The sequence below is a fragment of the Tetrao urogallus genome, assembly GCF_951394365.1.
Source record: "Tetrao urogallus genome assembly, chromosome: 7".
Taxonomy (NCBI): Eukaryota; Metazoa; Chordata; class Aves; order Galliformes; family Phasianidae; genus Tetrao; species Tetrao urogallus.
In genome coordinates this window covers 8,520,582-8,537,627 of record NC_136820.1, presented here as the reverse complement: position 1 = coordinate 8,537,627, position 17,046 = coordinate 8,520,582, and the positions used below count along the sequence as shown (strand labels likewise).

General features: G+C 43.0%; 1 protein-coding gene across 1 annotated transcript; it reads right to left on the bottom strand.

Moving 5' to 3' along the window:
• Nucleotides 1-11,919: 11,919 nt before the first annotated feature.
• EIF1B (eukaryotic translation initiation factor 1B) lies at nt 11,920-14,996 on the bottom strand (the record flags this gene model as incomplete). The annotated part of the gene is made up of 4 exons (XM_079538445.1): nt 11,920-11,964; nt 12,558-12,659; nt 13,340-13,503; nt 14,966-14,996. The coding sequence occupies 4 exons, from the start codon at nt 14,994-14,996 to the stop codon at nt 11,920-11,922; spliced, it is 342 nt and encodes a 113-aa protein (XP_079394571.1).
• Nucleotides 14,997-17,046: the final 2,050 nt, after the last annotated feature.

Here is a 17,046-nt window from a genome sequence, read left to right as displayed (position 1 = left end):
ATCAGTGATGAGTGGTGTCCTTCAGGAGTTTGTACAGGAACCGGTGCTCTTTAGCATCTTCATCAGTGGATGAAGACGGACAGTGGAATCGAATGCACCCTCAGCAAGTTTGCAGATGGTACCAAGCTGTGTGGTGAAGTTGACACACCTTGGAACAGAATGCTATTCAGAGAGACCTAGACAGGCTCAAGCAGTGGGCCCAGGAGAGCCTCATGAGGTTTAACAAATCTAAATGCAAGGTCGTGCACCTGCTTCGTGGCAACCTGACTATCAGTACCAGCAGGGGGATGTAAGGATGGAGCACAGCCCTGATGAAAAGGACCTGGAAGTACTGGTGGATGAGAAACGGGATATGAGCCAACACTGTGGAAGAAGGACTCCTCAGGGCTGCTCATCTCTGTGATCAGGTAGGGGCAGCCTCCTGGCTTGTCCTCAGGACCGACCTAGGGCTTGTTATGCTGTGGAGGCCTGCAGAGCTCGGGGTCATTGCAGGGGCAAGACAACTTTGAGAAGGGCTCTTGGCTGGAGTGGGGCCTCCTCTGCTGTGCTTCAGGAACCCCCACCTGCAGTGCTGCGTTCAGTTCAGGCCCCCCCAGCATAAGGACTGGAGCAGTTGGAGGGGATACAGAGGAAGCCATGAAGGTGCTCGGAGGATGGAGTACTTCTCTTATGAATAAAGGCTGAGAGAGATGGGGCTGTTCTGTCTGGGGAAGAGAAGGCTCCAGGGAAACCTAATAGCACCCTTACAGCAACTAAAGGCAGCCTGCAGGAAAGGTGGGAATAGTCTCTCTGTCAGGGAATGTAGTGCCGGCAGAAGGGGTAGTGCTTTTAGACAGAAAAGAGGTGAGTATAGATTAGGTATCTGGAAGAAATACTTCACTATGAAGGCAGTGAGGCCCTGGCACAGCTGTCCACAGAAGCTGTGGGTGCCCCATCCCTGAAGGGCCAGTTTGGGTGGTGCCCTGGGCACCCTGATCCTGCTCTAATTGACTTTGCCTACGGCAGGGAGTTGGAAGTAGGGAATTTTTAAAGTGATTTCCAACCTAAGCTATTCTATGATTCTGCTTCCCTTTCTGCTGTTTTTCAGCAACCAGAGGTCAAAGGAATGAGACCTGCAGTGAGCAGTAGCTTTGTGTCATACTGGAAGAGTCAAGGCACCATTTCCCTACTGCTGTAAAAACTGTAGTTTACACTCAACTGTAAACAAACAGCAGCACTGAGTGAAAGCTGGTTGGAAATAAGGCTTGACTAGGAAGTCTGATGCATGTGTTCAGGTTGGATATCAAGAAAAAGTTCTCAGAAAGAGTGCGGAGGTACTGGAACAAGCTGCCCAGGGAAATGGTGGAGTCACTGTCCCTGGAGGTGTTCAAGAAACATGAAGATGTGGCACCAAGGGACGTCGTTTAGTGGCATGGTGGGGATGGGTTGATGGTTAGACTAGATGATCTTAGTAGTCTTTTCCAGGCTTAATGATTCTGTGATTCTATGTGCCTGCACAGCCCAGAAAGCCAACTGTATCTTGGGCTTCACTCAAAGAAGTGTGGCCAGCAGGGTGAGAAAAGTGACGCTGCCCCTCTGCTCTGCTGTTGGAGAGGCCTCATCTGGAGCACTGTGTCCAGATGTCGAGTCCTCAGTACAGGAGAGACATGGATCTATTGGTGCATCCAGAGGAGGGCCACAAAAACGATCCAAAGAATGGAACACCTCCCCTGTGAGAACAGGCTGAGAGAGCTGGGGCTGTTGAGCCTGGAGAAAGCTCTAGGGAGACCCGAGAGTGACTTTTCAGCCACTATAAAACAGGGCTACAAGAAAGAAGGAGACAGATTCTTTAGCAGAGTCTGTTGAGATAAGACAAAGAAAAAATGTTATAAACAAAAAGAAGGGAGATTTAGATTGGATATAAGGAAGATGTTTTTTCTGATAAGGGTAATGAGGCACAGGAACGGGATGCCCAGAGGGGTGGTGAGAGCCCGGCCTTGGAGACATTGAGGATCTGCCTGGAGGGGGCTCTGAGCAATGTGGTCTAGCTGCAGGTATCCCTATTCATTGCAGGGGAGTTGGACTAAATGGCCTTTAAGGGTCCCTTCCAACTCAAACGATTCTATGATCCTATATACCAACTGCTGCAAAGAAAGAAAGGAGATGTCTGTTCCTCTTCAGGTTCCCACTTGCAGGACCTCAGCTCAAGGCAGGTACAAGTCAGAGAAGGTGCATCAGAGAAAGGCACCCTTTCTGAGACCAGTATTTTCAACTTACAGGTGGGAATTTTAATTCTATGTTTCATGCTGACATTCAAACGCTTAACAAGGAAAATAAAATATTTTTCTCCCAAACAATTCGCTTCTGCTTTCACATGTAATTTCCTGGTGCAACAACAGGGTACAGACAGAAGGGAAGACACATGAAAAATATACGAACAAACTAGTTCAGCCTTGGAAGTAATAAAAGCAGAGTGCATCTTTGCTGTAAACCACATCCACTCTGCAGTTTTGTGAGCTTCATGGCTTTTCAGAGAGGCAGAGCTGATGCCATGCAAGCAGACACAGGGCAATCTTCCCTGTGCTTTTGAGCAGTGTGTGCTGGAAGCTCAGGTCCTAGGAAGCTGGAAATCAGACCGTGAACAGATAAATGAGCAGCTTTCCTCCCATGGCCCACATTAAGATGAGGAAACCAGAAGCTCGAAGTTCTAACAGTGCAACACCAACGTAATTTGTCATTTTTGTTTCTCACAGCTATGGGGTACCTGTCCTATAGGAACACGGTTGTAACTGAAAGAAATGCGCCATCATGGATAACAAGCAGCTGAGGATTTTCAAACTCATCTATCAACCTGATAACGAACACCTTCCCATTGTTTTCAACACACACAAAAAAAAAACCAACCCAAACCAAAAAGTTTTCACTGCAGCTTATTGAATTTAAAATTGAGCATGGACTCAGCACAACCAAAAGAAAGGGAGACTAACAAATACCTTCAGCAAGGAACACGAACTTCATTTTGAGTTAGTCTGATAGCTGGCAGGATATGTTTTTGCCTGAGGATCCCAAAATATAGGTGGGTCTTCTGTATCAATCCAGAAGGATTCACATCTCCTCACCCTCCAAAACTAGGTCTCAGTGACATAAATGTACCTGATTTTATGGAACAGTGCTAGTTGAAATAAGCTAGAAGATCACAGTGTGCCCCACCACCAGACCAGAGAGCATCACCGAACCCAGCTTTTATAAGCTAAGAGAGTCCATGAGCATCTGAAATTTCTGAGCAGGAAGGGTCAGCATTCCTGCTTTTTCTAGAAAAAAAATCAAACGAGTCATAGAAGCATCCATACATAATTTTAAGAAAACAGGTTTTAAATTACTGACAGATTTATCTGGAGACATAACTTTGCACATGTCTGTGCTATATTCTGGTGTGGCACATATTGCAATTGCATGCCCAGTGATTGGAAGCAGGCTCAACTGGTACAAGTCATCTACCCATTTGATAGAATTGGCCATGGAGTTTCAGAAAGTCAGATTTCATGGACATGATGTACTTTGGAATCTTGTAATCGCGTAATGCTTCACGCCTCAAAAAAAAAAAAGCTAATATACAAAAGGGAAACTTCGGTTGCACAGAGTACCATTTATTCACCTGAATCATCCAAAGACCAAGGGAAAGACTGCTACTGACTCATAGCATCTACTGAATCAAGTGTTGAGTTAGAAATCACTCATTTCAGGAAAAAACACAAGCTTCCTAGAAGATCACATGGTGATGAAGTTTTATCCTTTCATAGCCAAAGCCATAGGAGCACTGTACAACGCTTACCAACTCAGAGCGTTTTTCTTTTCTATGACAGCTTTAATAAAAGCCAGTTACAGTTTTGATGTTACAGATTTTTTAAAAAGTCTTTTTCAAATTCTTTTTTAATTTGTATCCACAGAAATCCAAAGCATCTTGACTGCTCAAGGATTCCATCTCTAATGGGCTGCTCCAACTCATACATCCATGGCAGATGAGTGAGCCCCCAGGCATTATCCATGACCAGGTCCACCCAGATATCTGTAAGGGCCCAGGCAGCCTGGGGTGGCACAGGAGAGGACTTTAGCCATACAAACTTCTGACCCCTAGCAGGGCCACTACTGGCATCTCTCATTGTTTTGCCTGCTTCTGCAGCACTGGTTCCTTCCAGCACTTTCCTGTAGACATCAGGGCCTGGCATGCAGTCACTCCCATTTTCCCCTTACACACACACACAAGTTTCTCTTCTTCGCCTCAGTCTAGCAGAACCATTCTCAACAACCAATGTTTCTCTGAGCCTGCAAACACAAGAGAACAGTGGACAAGAACCAACTCCTTCCCCCCAAAAGCAAATCACTTCCCATCAATTTCCCTCCTAGAACTGTCAGAGATGGTAGAAACTAGAGATGGAAAACATCTGTCTCTTTCTGTGGCCCCTTGCCATTAGCTGACTTGAGCTTGTTACAAAGACATTGTGGTCACTGTCATTGTGGCCTATAGCAGTGAACTTTTCTCCTCTCTAAGGTGGAGCACCAGGACCGCCCTGTGCAAGCTGTGCAAGAGGCTGTGGTGAGCGTGCACTGAGCTATGCTGTGTTGGCATAGGAAGCCACAGGGTACCAGCCATGGGGAAGGGGTACATCTAAGGACAGATCTCTGTCAGGTAGAAGAAATTTCTTTTAGGGTACAACTTCACACAGGTTATGAGTTGCACAATCAATCACCTGGGAATTTTACCACAATTTCCCTCTCTGCATTCCCTGGTTTATTGTCACGCTCAGCATGTACTGTCTTCCATTGCCATCTAGGGATACAGACTGGAAACAGCAAGCAAACATTTACATAAGCTTTATTTAAAACCTATTTCAAACTGATAAAATAGGTTGGTTTGACAGAGGCTGGTTATTTAGTTGCTTTTGGGGAAGAAAAAAATACTTTAAAATCCTTTCTCCGTGATCTCACAATAACTGTGTGTTACTGATCACTTCAATCCCACTTATCACACACAAAGGATGGTAGACAGGTAAGCACACACCACAGCAGTCAGCTCACACCTCTGCATTGCAGGACACTGCTTCAAACCTGGCAGCTGTAAATCCAAGTGCTTTTGTGCTTTTCAATCAACACCATACAATTTTCTTCTTTCTTAAACAAAAGCTTTCTGGATGCACACAGGTTTTGGCTGTTACAAGCCCAATTTTGAAACTGTTTGTATAGCCTACCATCAAAGGCCCACTTTTGAAAATAAAAACCCAGTGGATGCTTTGCCAGTATCAGCACTATAAGATGTAATCTGGAAAATACTGTCCATCCAATTTCAACAATTTTAGGATAATTTCTCTTGATGTATGCTTGGACTGGAAAAAAGTCAACCCCCTTTCTTCCTAGATCACTAAACTAGACCAGAGGCATAAACTGCAACTGATGCAGCTTTCAGCAGCTGTATTGTTCCCATCACAGAGCTGTGCTGCTGGATAAGCAGAGCTGGGCAGCTCAACCTAAGCAGCATCATGCTTGCCAAAAGCTCACACAGTCCATGCTGTGTCTTACTGCAAGGGGATCTGTAAGAAAGCACTGCTTAGGGGATGGATTTAGAGCACTGAGCTAAACACAAGAACTCTTCTGGGCAAGAAATGCCTGTTACATAATGTAAGAGAGGCTATGTTAATAATGTTAATGTTATGTTTATAGAATGTTTATGTATATATATGTTAATGTTGGTTTATAGAAACATAGCCCCACAAGTCAAGCACTTGAAGATTATCACGTTGCCTCTTTGTATTCAATTGTTTCCCCCAAGCTCCCCTTTTAAAACATTCTTAATGCCTTCCTTCTAAAAAAAAAAAAAAAGAGTATTAGCAGTCCAAAATCAACTTAGCTGCTCACATACCAATCAGAGATCAGACATCATCTCTTGTGATTTAGGTGAGCTGGGAGTCCACCGAATAAATGGAGCGAATGTCACAGCCTAGACAATTCCAAATATCACATCACCTTTTTTTTTTGCTTAACACCCTGTAGAGCCTTGAGACAGCCATGTAAAAGTGGTACTGCCATTTTAAGCAACCAACTGAGCAAGTTTCCTTTGCATTTCCACTGCTGCACTCTCATCCAGCAGCAGGCAACTGCTAGCAACAGGGTGCTTTCATTTTGTGTATAAAATACTGTCCTCAGATGCTGACTTGTTCTCAGCCAGCCTTGCCCATTTCCAGTCTCACAGGGCTTTTTTCCTCCACTGCAAATTTCCATAGTGGACTACTGGCAAATTCCCTCGTTCAGAGGGAACTGTCCTGAACTTGTCAGGAGGTCTTATCAGGCAGACAAAAGATAACTGAAGGACTATAACACACCAACACCAAGCATCCAGCTCCATCAGATCACAAACCTTAAACAGCATGTTCTGTTAGTTTAGATTTATTGCTGGAGACGCAGCTGCGTACCAAACTGTCTGCTATAAACACCAGCTAAGAAATGGAAACCACACAGCTGCTCCTGCACAGTGCACGGCAAGTGCCAGCAGATGTATTGGCTTCAGGTGGGGTGACACAAAGGGCTCTGCACTGCACAGAGGTAGATACCTCCTTCCTCCTTGCCCCCTGAAGAAACACGTGCTGTTGCATTATGCACTTACCTTCCAGTGTTACTGACCAATGATTTGGTTTCACTGTGACTTTGTTATAAGAATGAAACAAGTTACAGACTCCATGAGATGCCCCTTCCCTCATCCCAATGTCCTGCAGAAGCAGCTCAGCGATCTACACAAGACAAGCAAGGGTGGGTGAGGATTCCAGTGCTCAGCTGCTTTCAAATAAAGCACTATTCACTGTGTTCCACTGCAGGACAATCAGGAAATATCTTCATGTCACTGCAAAATCATACCTAAGGGAAAGGTGGGTAAGGAAGGAAAATACTCTTTTTAGTATTCCCTGTAACTTTTTTTCATACTGAAATCTCACTCGTTCTCTTGAATAACTCATGGCTCATTTTACAAGTTACTACTGGACAAAGGAACCCAGACACTGGTTTTGTTCTGCATCTTGCATCCGTGCTTTGAGTTACAGGTGCTGTAGGTCTGACAAGCGTGTTTGCAGAGCTATCTTTTTCACCAGTGTTAACAAGCACAGATGTGTCAATACTACTGATGCATGCTGATGCAGCCCATCAATCATCAGGAAATAAGCCCCTCACTGTAGATGTATTAAGCAGCTAAGGGTGCCTTCCTCTACATGGGCTGCCCTTAGTTGATTTTTCCAGCAGGACTCTTTGGAATAGGCCATTTTTAACCTTCCTCACTGCAGAACTACTCTCTGGTTCTACATCATTGTATTTGACATTTGCTAGGTCCATCTAAATGAGCACCCTCCTAGTTCACATCATGGACAGCTACCAAAACATCTGCAGTGCCACCTCTCACGGAGTCAGCAGCTCCATCATGACACCAAAAGTTGTCTGCCAGTACTGTAGGAACAGTGCTGTTTCCATACCTAATTTGATAGGGACCACAAACAGCTGCAGATGAATCCCATTTTCAAGCAGCGTGGCCATTCTACCTGCAACCACATCCACAAAATTCAGAATACTCTAACCGAAGTTTTGACATAATGCACAGATTAAAGTGGTAGGGTTTTTTTCACCTGTATAACCAAAGATGGATAAGCAAAGATGGCTTAAAATATGGGGGAAAAAAAAATAATTATATATATAAGTACTACTATCTGACCCCAAATTCAGTTCTGAAATGTGATGTTACATTTCACAGATGTCACGTTCTAAAATAGCTAAGACCAAACTTGTGCACATATTAGTGGCTTCTTAAAACACTGCTTAGTCAAGAAATTGGATGATCTTCTACCTAAAATTTCAGATCTCAAGGCAATAGTCATTGTCTTGTTTTAGAGCTACAATCATCCCAGAACAAGTCTCAATACTTTTATGTCAGTTAACGTGACTTACAGCAGATATTTAAAAGTTGAAATGGAACATTTCTTGAAGACATCAGCTCTGTTACAAGAGGATGACATACACCACATTAAATGGTACTTCTATATTCCACCAAAAAAAAGAAAAACCAATCCTTTCTTACTAGTATTAAAATTCCATTTGCTTTGGAAAAAAAAAAATACATAAAACAACATTGGTACATTTTATTTCAAAAGATTGTTGTCTCTGCTCTCTAGCAGTACTTTAATACAGGTTACGACTTGTCCACATAATTATCAAACGGCCTGTCACATTCTTTAACTTTATAAATACTAGTCTCATACATATATTCACATAATAAGAGAGAAGGCTGAGCCAAATTAAACAAGGGTGTCAATGAAAACTCCATACCCTGCAGCCTTCCAGGAGGATTAAGAACTGCTGGCTGGAACTCAAAGTACCTGTCCTGTACTGTAGGATTAGAGCAGCACAGCCTGTAACAGGGCAGCACATGAGATCTTAGCAGACTACAAGCAGGACATGTGTTACAGCAGGAGGCACTGCCTCACCCCTGCTTACTGGTGGTTTGTGAATACATTATGCATCAATAAGGCACCAGCATAGTGATTACAGTCAGGATGGCAGAAGAGGATAAAGGCAGAACTCTGCTTAGTTTTCAGATATGTAAGATAAGCTCCCAACAACAGCTCACAAGTTTTATGATGCATTAGAGTTTAGATGCATTTAGAACCTTAAATGCCAAGCCCTCAAGGAAATTCTATTAAGTGTTTTAAAAAATACACAAACAGAAATAGCAATGCTAGAAGTCAGCTCCAGGAAAACCTAAACTAATTGTGACAGACTAAAGAGACAGGCTTATTTCCTAAGGTTTTGTGTTGTTTTCCCCCTCCAAATCGTTATCCAGAATAGAACACTTCGTTTAGGCTGTACAAAGATCACATGCAGGAAAGGAGACGTTAAGCAATGCCATTGTGCACACGGTATTCACTGGTTCAATTTGTGCACTCCTTTTCAAAGGAATTTGCTTGGGAAAATTAGTGCTCATCTGCCCATAGCTGTGCTCCTCACAACTGTCTCTGAAACAAAGACTTGGCAGATCAAACGGGCAGGTCAAGTGCCTGATAATTCACAGAGAATGGAAAGCTTACAGACTTAAACCACTATCTTCTACAAATACTGACTGCTACCAGAGTTTGGGAAGCAATGCTCTCCTTCAACAGATGTATGCTCTGAACAGCCAATTCCAACAATCTATATCTATACATATATCTGTTATGTCTATCTCTTTATCTATACAACAGCTTAATTCAGCTTACTGTCCAGCTATAATAGCCTAATATACCTATATGCAGCAAGGCTACGAAATAGCAGTTCCTGCAGCCAACTCCAGCTAGCAGCTAAACCTCTGTATCTCTAAGGAGGCAACCCTGGAGATACGGAGTGTAGAGGCTTTACAATATTCCAACAGAAGAAAACACCACTATCTGCTGTCTGAGCTTGCACAGCCTCAGTCCCTGTAGGTTGAGAGGTGTTTTCTAGCTCCCTTTTCCTGCCTCAGTAATTACAGGCAACATCCTATTTTCTAATTTATCTTGGGACAAAGTTTGAAAACTGGCTTCACTGTGGAACAAGGTGGAACAGCATAACCCTAAATAGCTCTTTTTTCTAGTCTCACGTTCTTCAGCTTTCTTGGAACAAGGGCCTGTATTTCAAGTCTGCGTTTTGACAGACATTTCAATACAATAGAACATGAAATTGTGGAAGCCTTTTCTCTGGAAGAAACCATGTCTGTAACATGGTTAGCTACAATCTCATCGTGACACCAGTTTTAAACAGTTCAAGGATAAATTCCTGCATTCTTTCTAGCAAGACGAATTTTTGCTTGCTGCAACAACAAATCCCATCAATTTGAATTTAAAAGGTACTACTTATTCCCTCTCGTTTTTGTTCTTCAAAAGTCAAAGCACAAGCAGCTCCACCAGTACAGCATAAAAATCAAGCCACCTATCAACTCAAGACTCTTCCTTTCAGAAAGCACTCTTAAATGAAGGGAACAAAAGAAAGTTTCTTATTTATTTCAAGTAGAATGACTACAGAGAAATGACTCAGCTTAGGTAATGAAAGTTAACAGAACAGCATTTGAAATGAAGACTGACTCAGTAACACATGAGACTTGCTAATCATTTGTTAATCTCCAATTCAAAAACCCACTACAAGTACTCATGTAGTATCAGTGAAACAGACAACTATCCTGTTTCCCCGCTCCCCCCATTGGGCAACAGAACAAGCTTTGAAATAAAACATCTTTTTCCAGTATTTGATCAAATGAAGATCATTAAGTGCTACACACACCAGAGGATTAATCAATCACCTGTGAATCAGGACTTGGTAAACTTGGGGAACAATGACTTTATCTTACTAATGTGCAAGACTAGCATAATAGTTGTCAGTCTTTGGATTTTAGTTCCATGTGTTGATATTCTGTTTACAGGAGGCTTCTCCTCCTCATCCTAAGCACATGACACCTGAAGGGTACTCTCTCTTCTGGGACACCCTTCTGGAGCAGAAAGGCCTGAAGAATGCATGGAAATTGAGAGACAGAAGAGTGGATTCTTACAATTATCTAATCCACAGAGTACAAAAATGTCATATGGATGCTCTGCAGTGCTCCCCCAGTTGTTATTAGTGGCATAAAAGTTCTTACCTGAACTCAAGAATCTAAAAATGTTCTAACAGGTTGCAACTGAGCACTTGTCTAGAAAGGCAAGCCTCTGAATGTGAAGAGTACAGATACAGGTGGTAATAAACAGGGAAATTTCTCACAGTCTTGATATCTGCTTTGGCAATCCATTTTTTTTCCCCCACGTTCACCAGATGAAGTCATTTCATTCCATTAAGAGACGTGCCTTGCACTCAAAACACTAAATACCTACAGCTAACTAAAACTAGATGAGGAGCTTGGTAGAAAAGAACCCTAACACCTCTATTATAAGACTGGATAAAGCCTAAATCAGCTTTCTCTAGTAACACACAAACCCCAGAACAAGATCCTCCATATTAAAATTTTTCACACCAGAAAAAAAGCTTAGTGAAGAGCCTGTTCCTTTCCTCACTTCTGCAGCTAACACTACCAGCTAATAGAAGGACTCTGCCTGCCAACATTAAATGTTCAGTCGTTGCAGAATCCAACTCTGTACTGTTCTCCTTCACTCTGACAGAAGAGATGAGAGTCAAACGGTTTGGGAGAAGCATTCAAGACCCTGATGTTTAATATACTCTCAGTAATAGCAGCTTTAAGTAGATGAACTTAGGTTAGTCCTACTACGCTTAACACCATTACTACATTCTGCAGTAAATTTTGGAGAGAAGATTCAGCTACTTAACAAAGAACATATTATCATGCTGCTATTAAGATACACCTACATAAAAGACTTAAGCTCTAGTCTTACAGCTACAGCATAAGATTGCATCAAGCTAATCTACTGATTTGTCAGCTAATACTTCATGTAATTTGCCATTTTTTCTCAGTAAGCAGTGAGCTATACTTGCCACAAAACACTTCAGCCACTCTGTAGTAAGGCTGCTGCACTAGTTTAAACCTTAAGCTAAAGCATTTCAGATATCCCAGAAAATACATGAATCAACTTTTATTTTTTAAGCAACACCACACACTATTTTAATACAACCCACACAGTTAAGTCAGGTGAAAAACAGTCAACTGAACAATCATCACTAAAACATTTCCATTGGAAATGTGCTGAAGTTCACCAGCGTCTTCATTACCACCTTACTGGAGTTTTCTTATGTGTTTCTAGTCTACACACCACATGTTTCACACAGTCATGCAAATCTGAAACCAATTCAGAATGGTGACATAATAGGGAAGTCCATTCACTGCAAAGATACATTTTTCACAGAAGAGCCAGGCTGGGTAGGACCAAACACTGAAGGATTCTTCATGGGAGTAGGGGTGGGTTAGAAACCATGAACCTTCAGTTGTTCTTCCTTGACAATGCCAATCTACAGGAGAAAAGCAACAAACTTCAGTACAGCTTCCACACGGAAGATACTGTGGTATTAAGTCACTGCAATCTTCTACTTTGATTAAAGAAACTGAAATACAGTATAAACTCAAGACAGCAGTGTTCTGTTTTCTAGACTATTTCTGGGCCACAGAGAAGAATTTACTACACAAAAAATAAAATCCTGTCAGATGCTGGATTTTTCTGTAGTCCTAGCACTTGGTCTTCAATGGCTTAGAATCCCTGTGCATCATGATTTACATCAGCAAAAACGGTGGCGACAGCTTCCTCTACAGAAGCACCAGTTTTAAAATTATGGTTTGCATCAAGCACTTGATTTACAAACGAAGTTGAGCTGCACTGCCAGAAAACAAAAAGTGTGTTCTGTTGTAGCAGGGTAAATGCACTCCAAAGCAACATTTTCGCTCAAGGTCTACTAATCCTGCAAATGTCATTCTACTTTCTGGGTGCAAGTATAGAGGCTCTATCATAGACATATTTAACTGCTTAATTAGCATCAGTGTCATCCGTTACACTATTACTTGCAGACAGGTTTAGAATATTGCTAGGTATTTATCAGTAGTTCCTCACCTCCAAGAGGAACTGGCAGATGTTCTTCCTCTGGTCACCTTGAAGCTGGATAACTTCACCGTATTCAGGATGCTCAATCACAGTACCATTACAAGCAAATTTCTAGAGAGAGAGATTTGTATTGTAAGACATCTAATGTGCATTTTGATTTTGCTTAGTAAGACTTTTCAGGAGAATTTTATCCCAAAAGCTGCTCACTAAGTTCCACTGCCAAGCTCAGCAAAGGCTAGATGTACTCTAAGCTCATTCTGAAAGCAAATCGAATGTGTCTGATATATACAGAGAGAAAAAGCAAGCTGCTGAAATTCAAGTAAAGAGAGGATTTGCTCCCATCCTAAAGGAACTGGCCAATGCAAAATACCAGAACAAAAAACAAAAGCCTAAAGTACTCTTCCAGCTCTGCACTATTAAAAATAAAAGTATTGTTACCCTAGAAAAACTCAGGGGCTCTACTTCAATGGTAACCCAACTCTGGCAGAAGCAGGAAGGCAGAAATAATTTATCTCCAAATGATCTTATTCTTTACATCAACAATGCCAAACGTTTGCGAAATTCAAATGGACAATTCAGAATATGCTGAATTTTATTCATAGGAAAGAAACATTTAGCTTTTTAGCAAAAAGCAAGCATCACTGGACACCAATGGAACTTTTGAGACAGATAGGAGAAGGGAATCTCAAGTGATGTCCACTACAAGGAATGATATAAAACAAATGTTTGGTTACTTAACATTAATAGCTAACATAACTCTTTCATCTTTATTCTTAAATCAACAATTTCACCTTTTTGAAGGCTTTCACAAGTTTCTTCTTGTCATAGTCATCTGCAATTCCCTGAACGGTGGTTAGAGTCTTTCTTCCGTTTCGCTGTTGGATCCTTATATGAATGTAATCCTCAGTCCCTGCCGGGAGTAAGTCGTCACCCTTTGTAGCATCAGCAAAGGGGTCTGCAAGAAGAAAAACATCCATCTAAATCCCATGGAAGAAAAAAAGAACAAGCTTAAAACCCAACAATTCCTCACCTCACGTCTTTTTTTAAGGGTAATCTAGCTCTTTTTCTCTCCTGTTTCAAAATCTGTTAACAACAAACTTTCTAGAGCTCTATTAAGTCTCACCTGGCTTACTAACTCACAGCGCTCTTTAATACCTGTCTGGATGTATCACTTTTCAGCCACAGTCCTATTTTACTGCACTATTATATTTACTGTAAACTGTAAATTGTGAAGCTCCTCACCTCAAATGAAGAATCCTATACAGCATGCGCTTTTAAAAGCACGTTTCAGACAGTCATTAAGTACTTCAAGGGGAAAAAAAAAAGTTTGTAAGGTGGTCATATTTCTGTTAATCAGGTTAACTGATTAAGTACAGAAAAACAGAACAACTCCTGAACGAACACACCTTTACAAGTTCAAAATGTAAACTGTATGCCATGACAACTACATTACCAGCCTTTTCAGTCACAGACATAATTCCTAGCTTTTAATGTAAAACATAGCAACAGACACTACCAGATACCAGATGCAGTCTCTGAACCAACCTCTCAACGTTAGGTAAGAATTATAACAAGGTTATTTAGGCTTTAAATGCAGCAATGCCAGCTCTGAAGTACTTCCAAGCTTAAATGTACCTAACACTGGTGAAACAGGCATTTCAGAAGAAGGGTTTCCAGTTAATGAAATCATACAATCATTATAATTAGAAAAGACCTCTAAGATCACCTAGTCCAACCACTGACCGACCATGCTCACTGACAATGTCCCTCAGTGCCACATCCACTCGGTTCTTGGACACCTCCAGGGATGGTGTCTGCACCACCTCCCTCGGCAGCCTGTGCCACTGCCTCACTGCTCTTTCTGATAAGAGTTTTTTGCTACTATCCCGAACATCCCCTGGTACAACTTCAGGCCGTTCCCTCTCACCCTATTTCTTGTTAGGTGGGAAAAGAGGCCGACCCCCACCTCACCACAACCTCATTTCAGGTGATCTTACAGAGCAATCAGATCTCCCTCGAGCCTCCTCTTCTCCAGACTGAACAATTCCAGCTCCCTCAGCCGCTTCAGTCCCTCACAGCTCCGCTGCCCTTCTCTAGACACGCTCCAGGGCCTCTGCGTCCTTTAGTGAAGGCCCCAAAACTGAACGCAGTATTGCGGCCTCATCAGCGCCGTGGGACAATGCCCTCCGCGCTTCCAGCTAGTTATTTCTGATACAAGCCAGCGAGCGGCTGGACACCCTCGCTTCTGTTGCCCCATGTCGGGGCACAAGGCCAGGCAGCCCGAGGCGGCCTCAGACCGCAGCGCTGGGAAATGGCGCTGCACGAGGGGCTCCGGCAGCCCGACACCGACCGGGGCTCGCTTGGGGCCGGCTCCGCGGCTACCCGGGACGGGGAAGGGGCGGCCGGAGGGCTCTTACCGAAGGATTGGAGGTTCTGGATAGATGACATGCGATTCTGCGGCGAGAGGCTGGCGCAGCGGGGAAAGGCCGCGGCTGGCTCCGCTCGGGTCACGTCTGCGGCTCCGCAATGCCGGCGGGGGCGGGGAGGGGAGGGAGCGGGGAGGGTGGGGAAAGAGCGAGGGGTGGGATAACGAGAGCGCAAGGAGGCGGACGAACCTGCGAGAGGAACAAAAAGAGAAAGGAATGAGAGGGGGAGCGAACGCCGGCGGAAAACAGCGCTCGGAGCCCCCGCGGCACGCCGCCCCGCATTACCGCTAACAAGCAGTGGCCTCCGTTTCCCCTCACAAAATGGCGGATCTCCCGCGCCGCGCTCCTGAGCGCCCCCGCCGGCCCCGCGCTGCCTCACGGGAACTCGAGTTCTCCCCACCCCGCCGCTGAAGGCCGCGCGGCGCCGCTCCGCGCCGAAGGACTACAGTACCCAGCGTGCACCGCGCCGCCGCTGGGGGAGCAGATGGCTGCTGGGCCCGCAGCCTCGGCTTTGGGGCCTTTTATTGAAAGAGCAATATTAAAAAATATTTAAAAATATTGAAAATATTGAAAAGGGCAATTGATCAAAAGAAGTAAGTTGCAGCATATCCTTAGAAATAGCTGATGTGAAAAGCAGAAATACCATATAGATATTAGTAACATATTTTCGAAACATGGTTATGGAATTATGTGACAAATTCTTTCTCACGAAACTGCCATAGACTTTAAATGTTCTAAACATTTAGGTTGTTCATTAGGCCAGCAGGAGTGAAATACATTAAATGTTAGGATGCCATAGGCAGGCTCCAAGGTACTCCCCTCTATCCTCCTTCCAAGCTTATCTCTATGCAAGGACAGATGGATGATCAGAACAATGACCCAGTGTAAAGGGCACAAATGCTAGGGGGTAATTAAACAATTAGGAGGTTGTGTTTATGTTCATGTTGTAAAGCAGGCATGAAAGTTATGAGCAGATGTTAAGAAAGTGATTGTTAGAAGGCAATTAACCAATTAAGATATTGTGTTTGCGTGGCAAGGATTTGTGTTTACTTGGTATTTGCATGATTAGTGAAATGTGGTGAAAGAGTGTAATGTAAACCTGCAGTACTCAGCCAATGAGGACCGAGGGGAGAGAGAGATAAGAGTCGAGCAGTAGGGGATAAAAGATGAAACTCTGTTTTCTGTGAGCTCCTGCTTGCAGGAGGCTCAACACGGTAATTGTGCATAATATCTGCTTTATCAGAGATACCATCCTGGAAAATTATTTGGATATTTCCAACACCTCCATCAGGAAACCTTGCTGGAATAACTACTCTCCAGCATACCTTCAGCAGTCACTGTGACTGACCAGGTCTGATCCTCCTCATTGCCTCCCTTATCATTTGTTGGTCAAGACTGTGATGCCATATGCTCTTAATTATGACTTTCACCTTTCCCTACTATTTTTTTTCTTCCTTATTCTTCACCAGAAATGTCCTTGATCAGAGAGCCTTACAGAAATGAGAAGTTATGATTCCTATACATACTTCTGGGGCATATATTTAAGCTAAATCCATTGTGGATTTCTTGCTTGCTAAGCCCATCTGATTTTGTCCTTACATTTGATACTAGAAAATGCATTTGTCTATGAAGGTAAATAGAAGGAATACTTTCCTACATGACGCTGCGCAGCTAAGTTAGACAAGTTCAAAAAAGACTGAGTTTCCATATTATCTCCAGCTTTTGGGGGAAATGTTGCCTTTATGTTAAGTTCAGCCAATCTCTTTATGGTCTGGACTGCACTACAAGAGAGACTGTTGTAGAATTAGTTAAATGAGAGGCTTACCACACCAATACTTTCTTTTTACTCTCTGTCTCCTTGCTTTTTCCCCCATTTTTCTAGCAGTGATTCTTTTTTAAGTTTGTGATTTGAAAGATGAAACAGTAAAAGCCCTGTGATTTTCAAGATGGGTGGAGCACAGGCAGGAGCTGATCTGCACAAACTTTTTGTGCTGGCTTTATCTTTCTTTCTGCAATGTTGATGTCTGTGATCCGTAAGGACAGAACAGAATAAGTTGTACAAACATGACGGC